This window comes from Trematomus bernacchii, unplaced genomic scaffold (genome assembly GCF_902827165.1).
Source record: "Trematomus bernacchii unplaced genomic scaffold, fTreBer1.1, whole genome shotgun sequence".
Lineage (NCBI taxonomy): Eukaryota > Metazoa > Chordata > Actinopteri > Perciformes > Nototheniidae > Trematomus > Trematomus bernacchii.
The window spans coordinates 5,558,660-5,580,340 of NW_022988066.1; the positions used below are offsets into that span (position 1 = coordinate 5,558,660).

At 39.6% G+C, this 21,681-nt stretch overlaps 1 protein-coding gene across 2 annotated transcripts in view; it reads right to left on the minus strand.

The window, feature by feature from the left end:
* The window catches only part of ctnna2 (catenin (cadherin-associated protein), alpha 2), a 283,286-nt gene that overhangs the window by 22,145 nt on the left and 239,460 nt on the right, over positions 1-21,681 (minus strand). For both annotated transcript variants that reach the window (XM_034120744.1, XM_034120745.1), the window contains 4 exons: positions 15,267-15,359; positions 13,219-13,375; positions 12,268-12,468; positions 2,559-2,710 (listed from right to left, as the gene is read on the minus strand). In XM_034120744.1, the coding sequence (XP_033976635.1) occupies positions 2,559-2,710; positions 12,268-12,468; positions 13,219-13,375; positions 15,267-15,359 (603 nt within the window). The remainder of the gene's footprint in view (positions 1-2,558; positions 2,711-12,267; positions 12,469-13,218; positions 13,376-15,266; positions 15,360-21,681) is intronic.

Sequence of the window (21,681 nt, forward strand, 5' to 3'; positions counted from 1 at the left end):
AGCAGGAATCTTTTTTAAAGATTAAGAATGTCAGATATATTGCTTTTATCAGTGCATATTTGCACAGTTTTACCTTGCACAGTAATCTTATTTTGTGTCTTTTAGTATGATTTACAGTGCTGTGTGGCAATTGTAATTCTTTTAAAGTACAGTAATAACAGTCCATTGATTTCTCTGGAGGTGTCATGTAATAAAGAAAACAAACATAATTACTCCACCATGCTAAATAACTGGTAAAACCGTTGGGAGCATTAGCAATTTTGGGAAAAATTGAATGTAATAAACTTAGACTTTTTTCGCATCGGCTCAAATTAAGAAAGTAAATCATGAATAACCTTTTTTATACCGCTGTCTCACTAATTAAGATTAGTAGGTAAGCCAGCTAACCTCAGCACAGGCATGTTGATCTCATGAAGCCGGCTCACTCTTAACTGGGATACATCACCATGGTAACACATGGTGGATGCCTTACATGCTGCTGAGGAGAATATGAGATCAAAACGTGAACATGTGTAAACTCATCATTCCTACATGATGCTGACATTTAAAACATCCCAGTGTTTACAGAGCTGTCACGGTTATTCTTGTGAAGAGCACTGCGAGTTCCCCTATTTACAGGCAGCGAGAATGTAGCCTCTCTATGATGGATTATTGTATCAGAGATATCATAAACGATTTACACATAACTAATTTTAGACTGGCACTAGAGCAGGACTTCTACTAAACAGCTCAAATGCTAGTAGACCATAGTCTTTGGTAATAATGAAATAAATGTACTGTAAACTGGCGATGGCTGGTAATTGTGATGCATTTCCTTCTTAGTATTCCCAACAGTAAAATATACATTTAACATTAGTAAATTAAAATATTTTCAAGCTTAGCTAGCTGGATCATAACGTCCAGGGAAGTATGACCAGATGTGAACCAGCTGCAGAGACTGGTCCTTCAGTTCAATGGGGCCCCGGATGACACAGTGCATGTGCAGGTACATGGGAAGGTTGTTCTGCCAAAGAAATACTCAGTAGATTGCTTTCTTATTTTAATTCTGCTGTTAACCTTGTGATCATCAAAGCAGAGGATACAATTAATGTTATTGTTATTATTAACACCAGCCTTTCAGACTGTGTTTAATTGTCTCAAAATACGTTAAACACCATGCCCCCATCAATGCAGCCCCTCAAATTGTAAGTCATTCAATGCTACTCCTTTCAATTTCGAGTTAACTTTGTACTTTTTGCTTGAGACATGCTTTTGGTCTTATTTTTTTGGAAATAGGACTGGTTGTAAACACTGGTTATATTAAAGTGGCCAGTCCCCGACCACTGTTCAATTTAACACATTCCATTGTATCCAGTACTTGCAGTCTTTTTCTGTCTGTGTGTTGTTTGTATGCAAGTACATAAAGGCCAGGACAAAACTTTTATTATAACTTTACACTCTTCTCAAGACCTGCCTCAATTTGTACACACTGTGGAGAATTGGTTTCTTAATCCATGGACTGCTCGTAAGATCTGTGCTTTAAAAATTCTAAAGGAGCCATTACTCGGCTTAAGTGGGAGAAAAATAACAGAGAGGCCTAAGAATGTGTGCACAATAAACTATTACATGTGGCACCAACATTTGCTATCTATATGATGGGGTTAGACAACAGAGAAAGCAAGGATCCTCCGAGTTGTTTCCTCAGAAAGTAATTGAAGTTGGATGGGATTATGAAGCCAGCTGGTCCCGGGCAGTTCAAAGCTGCCTGTTTTACATTATTTACCAACATCAAATTATTTTCCATAATTAGATTTTTTCCAGAGCTGCACTGGGAAACCTTCCAGCCTGCATAAAGTTGAATAAATGAATTACATGGTGAAGAGAGAAGGGCCAGTTCGGGTGAAAAATGCAGATACTGTAACATCAGAGTGGATATGTGAGGCAGTAGCATAGTGTCTTGTTTTTATGCATCTCTATTTGTAACTACATGCTGTAAAATGTTCTACCAGCTTTACAAAACAAATCATATGAGAAGTGAGACATCTCACATGATTTGTTGATGTAGTTCAGTAGAATTTCAGATATCAATTATCATCCTTAGTGGGAAGGTGTTTTTGTGTGACAAATATGTGTCATGAGTCATTGGAATGAATCCAATGACTCAGCAGATGTTATTGTTATTATTTTTAGTTTTTGAATGAACTGCATTGGTTTCCATCTTGTATTTTCAAAGTATTAATTGGCTGGTAAAAAAAACAAAACAATAAAATATAAATTGAAGTGATTGGATATTGTAAAAAAAGTGAATATAAATGTATAGCAAATATGCTTAATGTAGTCTTATTGACAGATTGTTCAGCAACACTAGGAAATAAACAATTTATGTAGATGTCCCCATTCACAAAATAACCTATACATTGTCTTGAATATATGGAGGAAGGCATAAATCATGTACTGCATTTGGTCTGGGTCAGCATTGCCAAATAAATTAATATCACACTTGAACATTTACTGTACATTTAAACCTTTTCAGAATATGTCAGTGAGTGTTTTCCTTATAGAGGAGGAATTGGACATACCCTTATCATGAGGACAGCTTTCCTGATGTCCCGGACGCCGTCGTAGACCAAACGGGATGCATCAATGAACTCATTCTCCTCAAAGGCCTGCGGAGGGTTTGTACTCAGTGCCTCGATAGCAACCTCCACTTGTTCAGCAAAACGTGGCATGACTGCAGGGAGAAATAGGTAAGGCAACAAAAGCAAGATATGAGAGTCAGATGTACCACGTGTGTTAGTGATCTTTCAGAATGGGTGCACGCTTATACATTAGAAATAATTAAATGGCATGCATGGTGAAAGCACAATAATTAGTGTGTCTAATGGAGGCCAATATCAGAACATTGTGATCTCAAATGTTACAGAAGCAGGGTCTCATCCTGTGTCGGTCTCGGTTTACTTCAGAAGAAAGCAAGATGTCAAGCTACACATCTGTGGAAGCGACAATATGCCGTCCTCACATCGCGCGCCATTAGTTATTTCACCTCGGCTAACCAAACAAGAAGATTGGCCCGTCTGTCAGAGATCTGCTTGTGGCATGTGGCAGTGTCTGTATGTGTGTGTGTGTGTGTGTGTGTGTGTGTGTGTGTGTGTGTGTGTGTGTGTGTGTGTGTGTGTGTGCGTGCGTGCGTGCGTGCGTGCGTGCGTGCGTGCGTGCGTGCGTGCGTGCGTGCGTGCGTGCGTGTGTGTGTGTGCGTGCGTGTGCTTGTGAGAAGATGTACAAGGACGCTAACTTGCAAGCTCAGCCTGTCAAATAACAATGAAGGGAAACAGATTCATCAAAGTCTTTTGAGTCCAACAAAAGCAAAGCAACAAAAGAAAAGTCCCCATTGACCGTAAAAATGGTTGGTTTTGTTGTCAGTATCAATTGGCCAGACCTGATGGAAGAGCTTTATGCTCTTTGTGTGTTCAAATGAATTCTACTGAATGTGAATAGACATTATTAAATATTCACGAATACGGACTGAAAGTTTGAATATTTAGCAGGCTACCTTGCTACGTAGTCTCCTGTTGAGTCACAATAATTGAATGCAGAGTTTAATAATGGGGTTTTTTTATGGACTCTGTGCTGTTGCAAATTATCATAACAAAAGCTATGGTTTACCTGGAGAGACGGATGGGATCCAGAAAAGGTTGGTATTCATATATTGTAGTTTCTATCGGAGCTTTTTAAACAACACAAATGCCTACAACCCAACCATTACTTGTGACTGTGATTCAAATCTACAACCTTAAAGATAATATTTTTTGAAAAACAATACATATACATTATATACTGTTTTACAGAGAAAAGTTGTATTGGTATGTAAGAAAAATATGTCTGGCTACATGGGAAAATAATCTGCAGCAAATATGTACTCATAGAAAGTGGTTTTCCGGAAAGTAGATATTTGGACTGATTTAAGACAAACCCTTTTGAAGAAGACAGGTCTAATAAGGACAGACAGACAGGAAGGAAGAAACAGGGGAAAAGACAAATAAAGTATGACAGCTTGGCTGGTGAGCCTCCACCGGAGAGCCAACTGTGTGATTTTATTATCATTCTCCACACTTCCCTCCTCTCGTACATGCGGAGTGAACTAAATCAATTAGTCAGCTTGCATTAAAGGTGTATCTGCAGTATACGTATTTGTCTGATACAAAACATAAGCTATATTTCACCAAACATAAAAGGCACTACAAAAAGTCTCTCCCTTTTTCTTTTCATTTTTAATTCATTTTAATCCACTTACCGCAGAAGCGTAAAATAGGCTTTTGGGAATTGCTGGGAAGGCGATTTAAATAGAAATATTTAAATGTTCTCCAAGCTCTTAATGAGCAAAGTTGCTGATGGTAAGGAGCAATTTCACTCATTCCAGTTGAAAAATGATGAAGGGAATTAAATGTGACCATGTAGGAATGGATTTTTTTCACCCCCTAGGCTTGAGCATAGTTAAAGGGAGAGGTTGTGGAAGTACGATGAATGTTTGAAAACCTCCCAGCAGAAATGGCGTGCCCCAGCAAGGTGTTTAACAGGCTCCAAACACCACAAACTGCACTCTTTTTAAAGCCTACACGTACATTTTGCATGACAGCCGCTCTATTGAGGTAATATGTTACAAGAGGTAAAAACAACACCACACCATTAGGCACAACTGTTTTCATTTATATATGTATTTCTTAGAATGATTTTTGCTGCATAGTGTATACATATTACATATACTGCATACATAACATATTTGTTGATATCATCTATATTTTGAAATGATGAATGATCACATTAATATTTAGATGTGAAGCTGTCACCCTTTTTTGAAGTTCCCCTCAGCTCTAGAGCTTGGTGTCTATGAGTCCATTGTTTCTGTTGCACGGCTTGCTTTTGTTAAACACAACTTGTTTCAGCAAAGACACTTTGGTAACCACATTGCACAATACCTGCCCAGCAGTAAGCAGATAGATAAAGCCAGCAACTAGCTAGAAAACATAATATTTTATTTAACGGGAAAAACAACCTTGTAGCCCGGTAAGAAACAGCACTTATTAGCAGCCTGGGGCCACTTTTTGTAACTGTTTTGAAGAAAAAAACAATGATGTGTTTTGCTTGCTGCTGTTGCATTGCTGAGGGCCTTATGACCTTGCAGAAGCACACTAAATGTCATTGAGTTCAAAAAACATTCATCTTGCAGCAGAAAAGCACCCAACATGCTTCCTATTTTGGCGGCAACAAGTAGTTTGTGTTATTCTCATGTTAGCTCACCAGGCACCCTAGACAAGCTACAAGACATATCTGTACAAATTGTTGCCCTACTTTTTAATGTTTATTAACAAACTGTTAGCTAACATATATATATATATATATATATATATATCTTTAAATAAAGGTGATTTAGTGGTGGCCTAGTAAAAAACAAAAGTGTAAAAATACTAGTACAACTCTCATAGTCCAAGATACTGTAATATAGGCAATGTAAAGTTTACGGCTACATTTCTTTATTTAAAAACCATGCATGACACACATTTTTACAATCGGTATAACATGTAGCAATAAACATCTTGTCACTTCAAATATTCTTGGTCTAACAAACAGTAAAATGCGTATATACGTGTATGTAACGCTGATACTGAATATACAGAGTATATATATATGCATATATGTGGAAAATGGTGTTTCATCTAACTTTTATGCTGCTTAATTAGGTTTCTGAGGGAACTTTGAAAGGTTATGAGATTAAGACTTGTGTGCTCCTGCTTTGAGTTTGCTTACTGCTCTCCTCTCCTACACTCTCACCTTGGTTAAATGTTTCATCTACCTCATCATGCTGCACTGCTCCTCTCATAGCAATTTTCTCATCAGCACTCTCTCCTACTGTAACTCCCACCTCTATTTACACACATATTACGAGGCCTTTTCTCCTCTCCTCGCAAAGCTATGAGTTGGCCATCTGCTCCCCATTCTGGGCAAAACCTCTTTTCCCATCATATTACAATCGATACACATTTACCCAGTCAGTCCCCTTAAGTGCAAATAGACTCATTGATGTCACCAACAAGGTATTCGGATGGAAGATAACATAAATGCTTAATATTTATGGCGGGTTGCTTTTAGTCGTTCCAGGCCCAATGCTGGTCCTCAAAGCCAGTATTTTCAAAGACGACAGTGTGATGTGTCTTTACTTCTTTCCCTCAGTCTCTGATGTACTTATTTTTAGTGCTCTTGATCCACTGATTTACAAGCATGCCATGTGGGTGGCAGTGTGTGCATGTGTGGTATTACTCACTGCAAAACCCTGGCTAAATCCCATTTACTGTGCCCCGATGTAATAACAAGGAGAAACGGCACCCAGCCTCTCTAAATGGCACACTGACTCAGGCCATATATCCATTTTTTAATCTACCCTCTCCAGGCATAACATTAATGATCGAGCTTAAAATGTGTCCCTTTTCTGAGGAGAAGATTAGTTTAAACACAGGGAGTTAGTGGGCAAAAAAGTGTCTCAGAGAAGAAGGAGAGAGAGGGGAAAAGAGAGAGAAGCCATAACCACTTTCCCATTAGGCTATTGATTTTCTCCATCTCAAGGACACACTTCAATCCCAGGCCCATGTGTGGACTGTCTGTCAGGAATCTATGGCTCAGCTTTACACCCAAGAGTTGTGTGCCTTGGTTGCCTGTATTTGGCCTGGCCGTAAATCTGACCACACTCAATATGAGGAAGAGGGATGGGCAAATTGAGACGAGGTCAAAGGGCAGGTGGTTGTGATGAGTGTCCCGTGTTGATGTGGCAGCTGTCAGAAAGACAGGCAAGTGGCTGTAATTGGTCGAGTGGCCGCGGGCATAAATACAGCGGCAATCAAATAAAAACACAAACAGTCAACTCCAGTAAACACAGCCAGACACATACAAAAAAAGTCAAAGGATACATGTTTAACACATACACTACTGAGAATAGGAAAAAAGGGCACCACATCAATGAATTCCACTAAAATCCCTGTTGAAATCGCTTAGTGAAATCCTTGGTGACAGCTATTGATTTTCTGGTAGCCTAGTTAATTGGACTCACTACCCTCTAAAAAGTGTGTGGTCCTATATCCTTTTTCTTTGTTCAGCAACACTTCATCATCTTTCCCCCAGCTATAGATTTCTCTTCGACTGTGTTTAAATCCATAGACATCAGGCCTGTGAGAACTGAGGGGAGAGGTAGGCAAAAGTTCACAAGGATCAATAAGTGCTTTATGGTCCAGATCAGATGTGCATGGTAGCCCCTAAAAAAACACAACTACCACCACTAAACGGGAAACAGGAAGGGGAAACACAACAGCTCTACATCAATGAGAAATATGGAGCCAATGAAACGCTGGGCTCACACAGTTGCCTGTTCCCCCGCCTTAACATCTCAATTAGCACCCACAATCGAAAGGACACGAGGCCTTGTTAAAGTTTAAGACAGGAGTCCTCCCTACGGCCATCCAGCCACTGACACTTGCCCATTTGCTGCATGCTGTTAATCCTCTTAGCTCTTACCTTGAGATGAAGTCAGACATCACACCAGCCATCTTAAAACAGCTTATTTTTGATTGTTTTGTCAATTTAAGGTCCTGCCTAATTAGGTTACAGTCCTACTGCAGTTTAATTTTAGCAAAACACTGGCTTGCAGCACAATCAACAACACATTATTGTAATCTTGGCGTAGCAGACTTTCCTACATTTTGGTAAATCTAAAAGTTGCCAAAAAGACACTGTAAGCCACCTAGGAGAACAAAGTAGTAGCATCAGTTTAGACCTGCAACTGTGTGTGTGATGTTGCAACGTACAGGCAAATACATCTGTAGCTGCGTAATTCTCCAAGAACAAATGATTTCACTGACAGTAGAGTTTGCAGTTGAAATATTCAGCAGCAAAGATGGTGTCTACAGACAGTGGTTTATTTCTTGTTGGCATCTGTATCCAACACCCCTGTCTTTTTCTCTTTGGACATTATGCAGTTTGTCTCCCTGACAACAATGTGAACTCTGTACTTCCCCGTGGAAAGCTGCTTCACTTGACTGAAGTGTCTGATATATAATATAAAGCATAAACTAAACATTACATACATGAAGCAATTTAGCATGTCTACAATTCAAAGAGAAATTGAAAAATGATGTTTCAAATAGTTACTTTGCATTAGAGGCGGCGTGCGTTATTTTTATCTCAGGGAAAATTTATTTATATGAAATGAGACCAAATATTCTTGAATGTGTTTTTTCGGGCTAAATGTGCTAATGTAGTCAACAGCGCAATGCTCATTGGCTGTATGAGTCAATTGAACTACAAAAGAGTGTCTTAACGCTTGTATGGTATTTGGGTCTGTGGGACCCGTTTTCATTATTTAGCTAAAGAAAAATGATATGATAAATAATTTGTTCAAACCCACACTCAATGGCCTTGGCTCATTTTCTGTGAAGAACATTTATCAGAACGCATTTTCAATGACCACCCACTGACCCCCCACTGTACCCCCCCCCCCCTACACATTTACATTACATACAGGGTGTTTGGGTCTGGACCCGGAGCTAACAAAAGTGTGGAAATTGTAGGTCCTGTGCACCTGTCTGGGCCTTCTCAGTGTGTGTGTGTGTGTGTGTGTGTGTGTGTGTGTGTGTGTGTGTGTGTGTGTGTGTGTGTGTGTGTGTGTGTGTGTGTGTGTGTGTGTGTGTGTGTGTGTGTGTGTGTGTGTGTGTGTGTGTGTGTGTGTGTGTGTGTGTGTGTGTGTGTGTGTGTGTGTGTGTGTGTGTATGTGTGAGACTTTTGTGTTTCTGCCCCTGCCATTCCCGCACAAGGTTGCAACATTGTTGATAAAGTCAAGCACCGACTCCTGTCTGCTCTCACATTCTCGTATTATGTTTTGCGGGAACCAATCTTTATTTTTTTCACACTCTATCCCAGCTGCAAACTTAGGTCAAGACACAATAAATAAAGCTTCGCTAGTTTGGGTCCTTGCAGCTGATCAAGATGGCCAAAAGATTCTCTGCTCAGAGGGCCTTGCAAATGATTCTGGAAGAGAGAGAACCATTTGATGATGATGTAAGGAAGAGGAAGAGGTTTCAGAATGTGAGGATCACATTTCTGAGAATTCAGAGTCTGACAGTGACTTTGAAGAAGAGGATGAGATTGAGCATCAGCTAGTTACAAAAACAAGATGAGCCCCAGGACCAGCCGGTCAGCGGGCAAAAAAACAAGTAGCACTTTAATTCATTAATGTGATCTAACAAATGTAAAAGGGCAAATATTAACCATATATGCTGTTTATATTGCTTGTAATTGAGATGAAGTAAACATCTGTTGAGTATTTTAACATAAAATAGTTTGATTGTGTTGAATTGAAGCCCAAAAAGGCAGAGGGTCCACCAGACCCACGAACACTGGCTGAGTAACAACAATATGAACACCACACAAGGGTTAATGTGTAGGTGTTTGAATTAATCCACAACGATTGATGTTGGCTGGCTTTCACCTTCAACAGTCAATACTATTATTCTAGAGGGAGTTTTTAAGGAAAAAACTAATTATGTTAAGTTGCAACAGTCATCACAAGTAAACAAATAATTTCAGAAATATAGTAGATTAAGGGGAGGTAAAGAGTACCATTAAATATAACTAGTTTAATATCTTATAACTTTATTTAGATGTTGCTTTCTGCCTTTCTTTATGTAAATGGTTGTATTATGTTAGCCACGTTGTTGTGTATCAAGGGTCTAATAATGACCCTGTTTTCCCTTTAGTATAAAGCATTATTGTAGAAGGCTACACATTTTTGAGCCATTATATTATGTAAACTCTTTAATAAGCAAGTACATGATAAAGAAAAATCAGTGGGCAATCAATATGATGCCACCTCATCAACAGTTCTCCGTGCGCCGTTCTCAGTAATGCTGACATAATGTTTCTGCGTTTCTGCTGACTCTATAATCTGGCTCCATACTCCATAGCAGCATGATTATATATTCTACGTGTGTGACATGGTTATGGTCAAACGAAATTGACCTTAAGGGTCGACAAGATACTGCCACTGTATTTCATCAATTAATAACCCCAATCAATTCAACAAAATTATGCAATAATAGAACAGAATGTGCTTAAGGTACCATAAAACTATCACTGAGTGTAGTCCATTAATATGGAGTCGAGTGCCAGGAGACTGGCTTACACGTGACACACATGATTCACCTAATGCTGTTTGCAACTTATCAGCTAGCAATGTGTGTGTGTCTGTGTGTGTGTGTGTGTGTGTGTGTGTGTGTGTGGTGTGTGGTGTGTGTGTGTGTGTGTGTGTGTGTGTGTGTGTGTGTGTGTGTGTGTGTGTGTGTGTGTGTGTGTGTGTGTGTGTGTGTTTGTGTGAGTGAGACTGTGTCCCTCAATTATCCAGGCAGATGAAAGTAACGAACAAAACAATAGATACAGCGCCTCGCTAAATGGGCTTTAATGGGAGAGATAGATACCGGGGGAGGGATGGATTGGCGGGAATGGAGAAAAAACAGAATGAAGAGAGGGGACTATTGTCAAAGAGGGATTGAATTCTGATTTGATTCTTGTGGACAGATAATTTCAAAATGACATCTTTTCTTTCATCCTTTGTTATTGTTTGTACACTGGTGCATTGCATAAACATGTATACTTTAAGGGATTTAAGAGCTTTTTAACGGATAAAAATGTTTCTCAGCAACATAACAATTATTTGTTCTTCTCTAACATAATACCTTAAACAAGATTGCATTTATGGCAAGAAAGACTGACTTCTTAATTTATAAACCACCTGTTTGTTACAATGTATAAGACAATGCATAACACATAACCAGTGCTTGCAAAACCTAAAAGAAAAAATCGTATCTACTGAGACTGTTTTAATTTGTAATGAACAAGGTCTCTCCAACAGTGCGTACTGCTTACAGGAGATAGCCACAGCCTTGCATCATGCTTACTCAGCTTGAAAATATTACTACAATAAACGCCAGTAATGAATGCGGAAGCTTTACAACCTTGAATAGTGTAACAAACTCACTCCGGCACTTTGTGACAAAGTTTGGCGTTGTTTAGCAACAGGATTAATGCAGTAAGTGATTTGATGTAATGATTCCATAAGTTAGAAGCTTAAAAGCTCCCTGTGGAGTTATCTTGTAAACAAAGAATATGTTGTGTTTCCATTCACTGTAACTAACCAGAATGCCTTGTGTGTATCTGTGAGATTAAAATAAATGTGTTGAGTGCATATTTATATCCTGCATTGTTTACTGCTATGTTTACTAGCGTTGAGGTTCCCTGCTTTTGCTGGCACGTTGCAAGATATCTTGGCATGTTATCGGCACCTTTAAATCAGCAGAACAGTGTAAGGCCAACAGTAGGAAAGTGTATTGCTTAACCTGCAAACACATGTGAACTAGAAAAATAAAATGGGTACCCAGTCATAAAAAGGCTCTGTAGTACTATTAGAGGTCAGTAACTCCACAGGGAACCTTACATGTAGTCAACACCCTCATTTCCTGAAAGTATAATGAAGCATGAATTGCTTTTTCTCACTCAATAATAGCATATCATATTTATGGACCATGCACTCTTGTAGTCTACTTAAAAATCCATAGCTATACATATTTAGAGGTTTAATCCAGAGGCTAAGGCAACACAACATAACAACTTTCACAGCACTAAACACAACTCTAAAAGTTTTCTCTTGACTGCTCTTGTGCGTCCTCACACCCTATGTACTGGGGAAAGCATGCAGTCACATTCAGCGGTGAGCCGATCTGCACTTCAGGTGGGACTGAGACACGTGACGGCCCTGAGTCTGGTCTGCCACAGGGATAAACTCAGGTCTCCTGGAATGTGTCGTGACACAGAAGCCACACAGTGACAGATAAAAAGAATAACAGATAAAAAAATGGGTGAGAGACAAAAGTGGCAGAAGAGTGAGCAGGTGGTGTCAAAGGTTTGTGTTAGAGCCAATACACTGATCCAAACTGCGGGGCACCAGGCTTCCAGGCAATTATGGTGCGTTTGTAAGTCACTGACCACACTGGGAAGCTAGCGTGTGTTTGATGTGTGTGTGTGTGTGTTGCACTGCTCTTCATGAAAGCAGCTTAACTTGCCAAAAGGGTTGTAGCAGAATGGTTGATGAAAGCACAGCACAAGGGTGAGAGATACTGAATTAATCTTCACAATATACTGCAATACATTAAACTGTGACTTCTTGTGCCACAGCAGCTTTGTGTACAGTGCACTAACCAGTCTCAGACAGCAGCTTGATGGACTCCAGCACACGCTCAGTGTAGACCCCCGGTTCGTAGTTTTCCATCTCAGCGTTAATGATGTGGACCACACGGGCAGCTCGGCCCCGGATGGCCCCAGCAGTTCGGTCAAGAGTGTCCACGTCTCCCTCTTGCAGGGCAATTACGCATTTGTTAACATCCTCAAGGATGTGGTTCTCTTCGGAGAGGGACACAAGAACAAAAGTGAATAGAATTGGAGGAACCCAAGGCTCTCTCTGGTTGAGAGAAATACTGTTTTGTTTCATTGAAGGTCCTTTTATCCAGAACTTAGTCATATAAAAAAAAATGGTGGTTGTCGTGATGATTCATATTGTACATTGTTGAAGGTGATGATTCATTTCTCTCCCTAAATGTTGATAAACTATACACAATATAATAATTCTAAATAATGAAAATTCACTTTATCTAACCCTCTTCTTCTTCTTGAAAAGATGCAAATACCTTTACCATCTAACTGTCCAATTCATCCTAAATGTGCCTCTCTGGATCGCAATTCATTTGAAGTAGTGCCGTGACAAACTGTCAAATAATTCAAATGTCCTTGTTGTTATTCTCTAGCATACGGAACCACAGCTAATTCTACGAAATACTTAAACAATGTGTTGAACAAAATGCAAAAAGACCAAACAACACAAACCACAGCGGGAAAAGAACATGCACTGTTTGTTGTCAGGTTGTTTTTCTTCCTGATTTGTATGATATTTGCTCAATTGTTTTGTTCTGTGTGCTTTTCTAATTTGCTATTATCCAAATTGTGATTTTGTTTTCACATCAAGCTGCCAAGGAGAAATCCCTTCAACTTGTTACTGAACAAAACTGTAACTGTGAGTGGAAATGTAGTGGCATGTGGGTTGTTTCAATCAATTAGCCATTAATTGAAAAATCATTTTTCTATTTTGCCTCATACCTGAAACAGAGAGGAAGTCATCCACAGAGGTGATGTCATCCACAGCCTCGGTCAGGATGCGCACCTGCTTCTCCCACTGATCCTTGAAGACGTCCATGTTGTCCTGGGCCACCTTGCTTCCGGGGCGGGCAGCCAGAGTGAGGGCAGCGTTGATAACCTGACAAAAAGGAAGGGCCAACATTATTAAACAAGGTGCACTCCACAAACTGTAAATCTTGCCAAGTATATTTGTCTAATTTCTAGTCAGAGTATGTCTTTACACTTGATATAAGACCTGATAACTTAAGAAGGAACAAGGCAGGGAGATATAGGGTCTTGTTTTTAGACACAGACTCTTAAAAACACCTTACTTTCAGTTGTATCTCAGATTAAATGTTTTATTTTACATTTTTATTCGAAAATCACCAACTAAGCGGACAACTTTTGAGCATTTGTGGCTAACTTTGTAACACAACATTTCCTGATTCTGGTCAAATATAGTTCAAAATAAGTTTTCCCAGCTAATTACAAGATCTGATTTAAATACATATCCCATCCTATTTCAGGAAATCTTACCAACAAAATGTTCGACTTGTTCTATTGGCCGATTAGTTTGACTTCAAGCGAGAACACCTTGTTTTCATTATTTGTTTACTTGTTTTTGGAGGAGCATCTTTTCAAGTGTGTACAGAGTTTCATTAAATAAATACAAATTATAATCTTTAAAACAGCTTGACACTGATTTTTCATATTGCATATGTTTGGGAATACTTTCAGCAGTCATTGAGTTGAGCATTTTGGACAGCAGGTAGAATATGTCAGAATTACTCACATAAACTACACCCTAAACCTTATCATAATGAATAAATGATTCAATTGAAAGGAAAAAAAAAAGGTCTGTGTGACAAGAGAATGATCTTTATCTGATGTTGGCTTTAAAGAAACTGCTCTTTTATAGGATTTGATTGCTGGTTGGTCTTTTCGTGGGACTTGGACAAATACGTGATATCAACAGATGTATACTGTAAAACACATTGCCCTCTACATATGTTATTTTTAAAAGATAGCACAAATGTGTGTTAAATGTCTTACAGTTTGAAGAGAACAAGGTTATCTTTTCCAAAACGGATCTTGACTTCAAGAGCCTGATCTATGTAAGATATAACATTTGGCTTCGAGCCAAAACAGATCAACACATCACAGAATTTTAAGATGGAGACAAAAGAAGGCAAATTGAGTTCCTATATTATGTCTTATCATATAAGATAAACAGCTTGCCTCAAATAAACTGACTCTTAGTACTGGCGCGATAATCATATCAATATAAGTAAACATGTTACTTCTGGTGTAATTGAATAACATTCAAAAATCCTTCCTGTTATTTACTTGCTTTTCAGATATAACTTTAGTCAAAGTAATCTGATGTTGGAGAAGAGACACTCTGATCTGGGTATGGCAACCGCTGTGGTTGTTTGTTTTTCTGTGTGTGTGTGTGTGTGTGTCTGTTTTTTGTGTGAAGATAAGCGACCAGGGTTAACTTTACTCAGAGCAGATGGAAATATGTTCTCTTTGTTCCACCCCCTCTTTGTTCATCCCCTTCCCCAGCCACTAAGTCTGTGTCTGTTATGTTTTTTAATCTGTCTGTGTTGAGCATTGCCAAGAGGTATCAGGAGACAGTTCCTCCCAAAGTTTACTAAGTAAGTGGTTCTCAGCAGGTGTGCATGGCGGGCCTGCACATTAGGGCCTGAATCTTATATTCTGTCTGCCTTCTCTCTCTTCTTCTTTTCTTTCTTCTTCTCTCCCTCTCTTCTCTATAACTCTGTTGGGTCCCACGTGAATGAGGCCTACCGTTAACCTTGGAAACAATGGATTGATTTTAACATCCTCCTTTGCTGGCATCCTTAGAACAAAGTGCTACAAAGTCCACCTACAGATTACTCATAGCTCTTCCTCACATTCTGCCAACCAGGATTCTTACTCTGTCCTTCTAGCTGTTTCAATAGAAGAGTTTTGACTATTGTTTGTGTAAAGAGTGTTGTTTTATGGAATGACATTTTTTAAATCCTCACCTGTGGACACAGGCTGTCAATTTGGGTGGCAGCCATTCGAACCAACTTCACACCCTCTTCATTGTTGGAGATGGAGCAAGCAAGGTTGGCCACCTGAATAAAGAAAGCAAAAGAAAAACAACAACAAAGGGATTATAACCAAGTGCTTTTCACCTAAAGTTTAGCTCAAAACAGTTTTCCTGAAGCTCTCCCGTTCGCACACTTGTAGACACCCCACTGAAGTTTGAAATGAAGTGGATGTCTCTTAAAGTTTGTCTGTACTTCAAAATGTGGTCTTTGTGCTACTATCCATTCTAAGTAGCTCGGCAAGGAAACACTGAGGACACAGAAATAGGATCTTGCACTCAAAAGCCGTTGGTAGATGTCAGCTTTTGACAGCTGAAGCCTCGTATTAACTTTAACGACATTTTTAATGCATTTTTACAGTGGGTTTGTGTCCAATTACTTGCAATACAATTCCATTAAGATGAAATCTCTTCACAGACAGTATGGAGAGAGGGTAACATTATAGCAGCAAATAAGTCTGACATAGATATAATATGTATGCAATAGTATGTATAGTGTATATACATACCTCCTGTAAAAACATAAATTACATGGAAGACAATGCATTTTTTCTTGCCGTCTTTGAAGGAAAGGTAATTTAAACATCTTAGAAAATAGATGTTATAGGAAACAAACACCGGTTTAGCAAGTCTACTACACCACATGCTGTAGGTGGCAATTTATATATTTGTCAGCACGGTTGTTATATCAGTGCAACATATAACGCATGGGAACTCTTTTTTACAGAGCAGTAAAGGTACAAATGGTGCTGAATGATTGCAATAACATCACTACAAAGGGTATGAATATCAAGAATGTTTATGACAAAGTAGAGTGGACATAGCACAGGTTGGAATAAAGCGCTCAGTTGCAGCCAAGTCATTGGATTCATTCAGAGCAAAACTGGCCACACAATATGTACAGAAAGCCTGGCTCATCGGGTTGACATTTCCAGCATGCCTCTGATGCATGACTAGCATGCCGAAATCATTATGAGGTTTGGTGGTGCAAAGAGGTGCTTTATCGTATAATTAAGGTTCCAAATGTTTTATGTATGAAACAACCCTTACTTTGATTTATGTCTGTCCTTTTATCAAGGTATGGTTTCTGGATAACATGTTTACAAGCTGACTTCTTTGTGGGAGATTATTTTTTTATTTCTTTTTTATAGTAATAAAAGGTTAATAAAAGTTATTATATTTGAATAATAGCATTTGCAGATTTGGTGATTTAGTATCTTTATACAGCATGTCATTTAGACTACTTGGTTAACATTAACTGTTTGAATAAGTTAAACAAAGCTTACAATATAAGTCTTTTCAATTCCTTTCTGACATAAACACACAAACTCTGCTGTAATGCCATGTGAAGCCATCACATTTCTCCACTGTGTCACTGTATTTCACAGTTCATTTTCAAAACTTCAAACTCTATATAATCCAATGCAATCGGTAGGTAAATCAGATTGCAACAGGATCTCTGGCTTTGAAACTGAGCTAAATAGACACATGCCTGTTGGCAGAGAAAGGTGCCAATCTGTATTAGCACTTCTACTGCTCACATGTCACCGTTTGAGGCAAATTGAGGTAAATCAAATTTGTGTTAGAGACTCTTGCTTAGAGCTCTGTCTCTTTACTCATGACAGCAATGAGCACATTGATGGATTGCAGTCCGTTATGTGAAAGTGTGTGTATGTCTTTAAGGTGTGTGTGTGTTTAAGAGAGAGAAAAACAGAGTGTGATTGAGAGTATAGAGGCTTCTCAATACTCTAATTCCCCCTCCTCGACTCCTCGGTCCTCCGGTAGTGATCCGGAAATGGATTTCAGCGTGCCATGTTGAAGGACATCTCATTTCTCTAAATGCACATCGAGGACCGAGCATCGAGCATCGAGGAGGCTCTCTGGAGGAGCTCTAACCGAGGATACACTGATGGGTCCTCCACGGCTCCTCCGGGAACGGTGGAGGCTTGACGCACGGCCGGACTTATCTCAGCCAATGACAGCTCTGCATGCATCTCCTGGATATTATTTTAGTAACTGCTTTCATCGCGACGCAATGTTTACAGTGAGAACAGCTGTGAGGTCCGTGCAGAAAGCAGAGCAGTGTGTAAAATATATATCACTCAGTATAACAGGCCTACATTACTCTCTGTATTTGTATGCTGTAGTTTAGTAGATATCTACAAACAAAGAGTCGATATTTTTCTCAAACCATTTAGTGCTTCACATAATAAAATACACAACGGCTGTAGCCTGATTATGCTTTAGGAGCTGTAGGTGTGTGTGGTACAGTGTGTAGGTGTGTGTGTGGTACAGTGTGTAGGTGTGTGTTGTACAGTGCGTAGATGCAGTGGACAGACAGGTCTCAGTTGGTTTGGTGTCCTGTGCTTACTTTTAATACTTGTAAATACAACTTTTGGCCCGTAATTTAAATTCCCCATTTCAGCGACCAGAGAGAGAGGGGGATATATCCAGTCTCTGATTGTGTTACGTTATTATGAGAGTGCTCTCATACTTTAAATTGTATATATTTATATAAATATATGTGTGTGTATATGTCCGCATCTGTAGCCTGTTATTGTCTCATTATACCGCACTGTCAATTAATTAAAAGTAAATATATAAGTCGTCATGAACACATCTGTCCATCAGAGGGCTGCTGTGCCTCCTGTCATCATTAATGGACGTCTCTTTAAAATGACCGCTCAGAGGAGAGGAGTTCTCATTTCTCTAACCGCCTGCTGTTTCCCCTCCTCTCTCCTCGGTTCCCCTCCTCGAGTCCTCCGCTCGCATCTCCTGTGGGCGGGACTAAGTCTCGAGGATAGGAGTCGAGGATAGGAGTCGAGGAGGGGAAATTAGAGTATTGAGAAGCCTCTTATGTGTTCCAAGTGAGCGTCTGCTTGCAGAAGGTTTGAATAACATACAGAACAAAGAGCAATTTAAAAGGATAATTCCAGCATAATTCAAGTTACCGGCATTCATTTACTGTTAAACATTACAGTAAACTATACAGAGCATTTCCGGGAAACTTAATTATGTTGTGCCATATCGGCAAACGTCTCTTCGTCTTTGCAAAGTCCATTTGAAATGAATGCTGCAGTTTCTACGAAAAACCCCAGTAAAGATAAGGGTGGTCAAATCAAGCCATTATTGTTTAAAACTCGGTTTCCTTTTACTTAGAGTCCAGACGGAGGAAGCATCCTGTTTTCTGTCTTTTGACTGACAGAACACTTGTCATTGTATAATAAAGCTATAAACTGTTGGGTCTGATCTCCCCTAAATGTATGGAAACTATTTGTGAGAATATTCCTGCTAGGCAATTTTTGTTCCAATATAACTTTGTGAAAGTCTGTTGGTTGAAACTGAAATCACCCTTGTTGAATAATAAAGCATTTATGTTTCATTTGCCGGGTTTCCATAAAGCAGCAGGCTTTCAAGAAGTAGGACAAAGGTGCAGCACTTTTTTCCATTTAGCTATTTTCCAATTACAGTATAATTGCCGTACCTGCCCAGCAGAGAGCCAGTCCCCTCTCTGTCTTTTATACTGCACTTTCCTTTCTCTTGTTCATCTCTGGCCCAGCGGCCAATGTAAGGCTTCATTGGGCCTATTTGAGGCAAGGGGGCAGAGGGCTTTCTGGAGGCTGGCAACATGCCCAACAGGCCCACTACCACTCCCACTCCCTCCCAGCCCCCACAGCGAGCTGGGCCAGGGCCAAAGCTGTAACATCCAGCCAAAACTACTAATTGCAATTATCTAAGGAAGTGTCTCTCCTTTGAGGTCTTGTTTTCTTTTCCGTAGAGAGGAGGGAAAAACCAAGACAGGAGGTTTGCGAGTGCACCACGCAAGCCTAATGCTGATATGGTCAAGGATGTTGGAACATAATATGCTATTCAAAGAGATGTGTGTGTGTGTGTGTGTGTGTGTGTGTGTGTGTGTATGTATGTGCATGTCTTTGTGTGAGAGAGAAAGGAGGAAAGAAAGGGTGCAAGAAAGAGAGAGTTCCCTGCTGAATGCTCATTCTTCATTTTAGCCTCGAACAAAGAACTATTGATTTTGTCCTTTTGCTCTGCCCTGGATAATCACTTCAATTCTAATTTGATGAAGGTTTCCACTGCAGATGGAGAGATGGGCATTTCATGTATGCTATCTAAATCACCTAAATGGAGCTGAGTAACGGAAAATAGATCTGACAGTGTCATTTTTTCCCTTGTATTTATGCACGAGTTGAACCTCAGATCCATCGTCGGGAAACACTGATGATGGTAATATATTAAATACATATCTTAACCCTGTCTTCATTGTTATTTAGCACTGTCTTTGCACAATTCATATAATGTGTTTATCTCCATGCAATCTCATTAAACTCTTATTTTACCTATGTAATTACTTTCCGCCAATTTTTTTTCTTTTTTATCATTCGTCATTCTGGATAGAACTGACCCTTTAGTGGCTTTGCCAAAGAGCACGCAAACTGAGCCAGAAGTAGACTCTCCCTTGTTATACTCAGGACGGTCATTGCCCTCATAAACCATGCCAGTGTGCACCACACAAATCTACCTTCCAGTTACTAACTCTCAAGAACTTCTAATAGAGCCAGTGCCAGCCAAGGTGCTGGGCACAACAGATATGCCTGAGGAACAAGCAGGTAGTGCACTCAAAAAGTATAAAAATAAAAGTAGAACAAGCAATCAGTGGGGCTGACCTTTTAAGTTACAGTATGTGATGTAACACAGAAGCACTTAGTTCTATTACAAGTCTGTCATCTAGTTGCTTACTTGTTGCAGGGTTGGAGTTGTTCCATTGACATAGGCTAAGGGGCCATGTTTCATCTGTTTTAAATGCACCAAACCAGCAGAAACTCTTACTGCTTGTTTCTGCCCCTCCACGGCTTGTGCACTCACATAATCACAGACATGCGTTCACACACACAATAAATAAATCAGTCTGTCAACATGGATGGAGCAGAACATGTTACAGGGGAATACCATATGCAGGCTGTACAATTACAGGCCTGCCCTCGCAGGAGTTCTTCTATTTGTTTAAGTGAGGAGCTGTCAGCTGTGGCAACGCATGGACCCGAGGTGACAGAAACAGGTTAAGGTGCAACACATTAGGTAACACCAGATGTCAAGGTTGTGTGAATGTCACGTCTACAGGGGATATCAAGCAGCTGTGTATGGCTCTAAACCGCCCCTTTGAAAATCAATCCCTATTAAGCAGTAAAGTACGTTTTGCCTCAGGAAGAATGCCCGACGGGCGTGCAAGCTACATCAAAAGGCATGCCAGACCTTGCAGCATATTAAACAAGAAAAGTGTAAAATAACTAGAACAAAGGTAATACATTTCTGAGCATGTTCACCATGAAAACGGTTGTAATGCCTACTCTACACTTGATGTTTTTGAGATAAAAGGCAGCTGTTGATTGGTGGATAACACATTTTCATACATTTTATATATTTTTCCGTAATGATGAGCAACATTACCCAGTATTTTCTCATGTGTGTGATCATAATTAGTGAAATGAACATGGAACACAGTTTTAATAAAACCTAATTCGTACAATATTTTGCTAAATATATTGGAAAACAATATAACAGCCAATCAAACAGCCTTTTCCTTTTTCTAGTTTGGTGAGGGTGCAACATGTTCTGAACTGAGGGAATAGCTTTGTGTCATTTTGATTGCAGATTGCTGTTTAATTGCTCCCTCTGCTACCTTTCTTTCATACCCCCACCCGCCCTCGCCTGAGAGACAAAGTGGACCCAAATTGCGATTGACTCTAATGCACTCAGGAGTTCTCTCTACACTTAGTAACTCAGAATGGAAATGAGTTTAAGTCACTGTTTACTAAGTGACAGGTCCACTAATATGTGGCGGACTGGAATACAATCCTACACTCCTCCATACACACCTCCTCCCCGCTGACACCCGCTTTGGCTCATCAACTCCCTACATACATACAGAGACGCCACCACAAATTAAAAAGCACACACCCATAAACAAAGACGGTGTCTCATTATTTCTAATGCTGAAATCCTTGAAAGTAGAGCTAGTGTTCACCCACTGGACTGACAATGAGGGGTTCACACATGTATTAGATCAGCAGGAGGAAAAACAATGTGGAGGTTGGGAACATTTCTGTCTTTTCCTTAACTTAATGTAAATAGGCAGATATACACTATAGACAGAAGATGACAATATGTATTTATCGCAATACAAAAAGTTGCATTATAAGAAGGTTTGATTTTTGATCTCATATAACAGCTCAGCTATATAACTATTTTGTTCGGTTTTGATTGACACTGTCAGAGAGGTATTCATTCAACTATATATTGAGGTAGTAATTTTAATCAGTTAATCTGAACTGCAT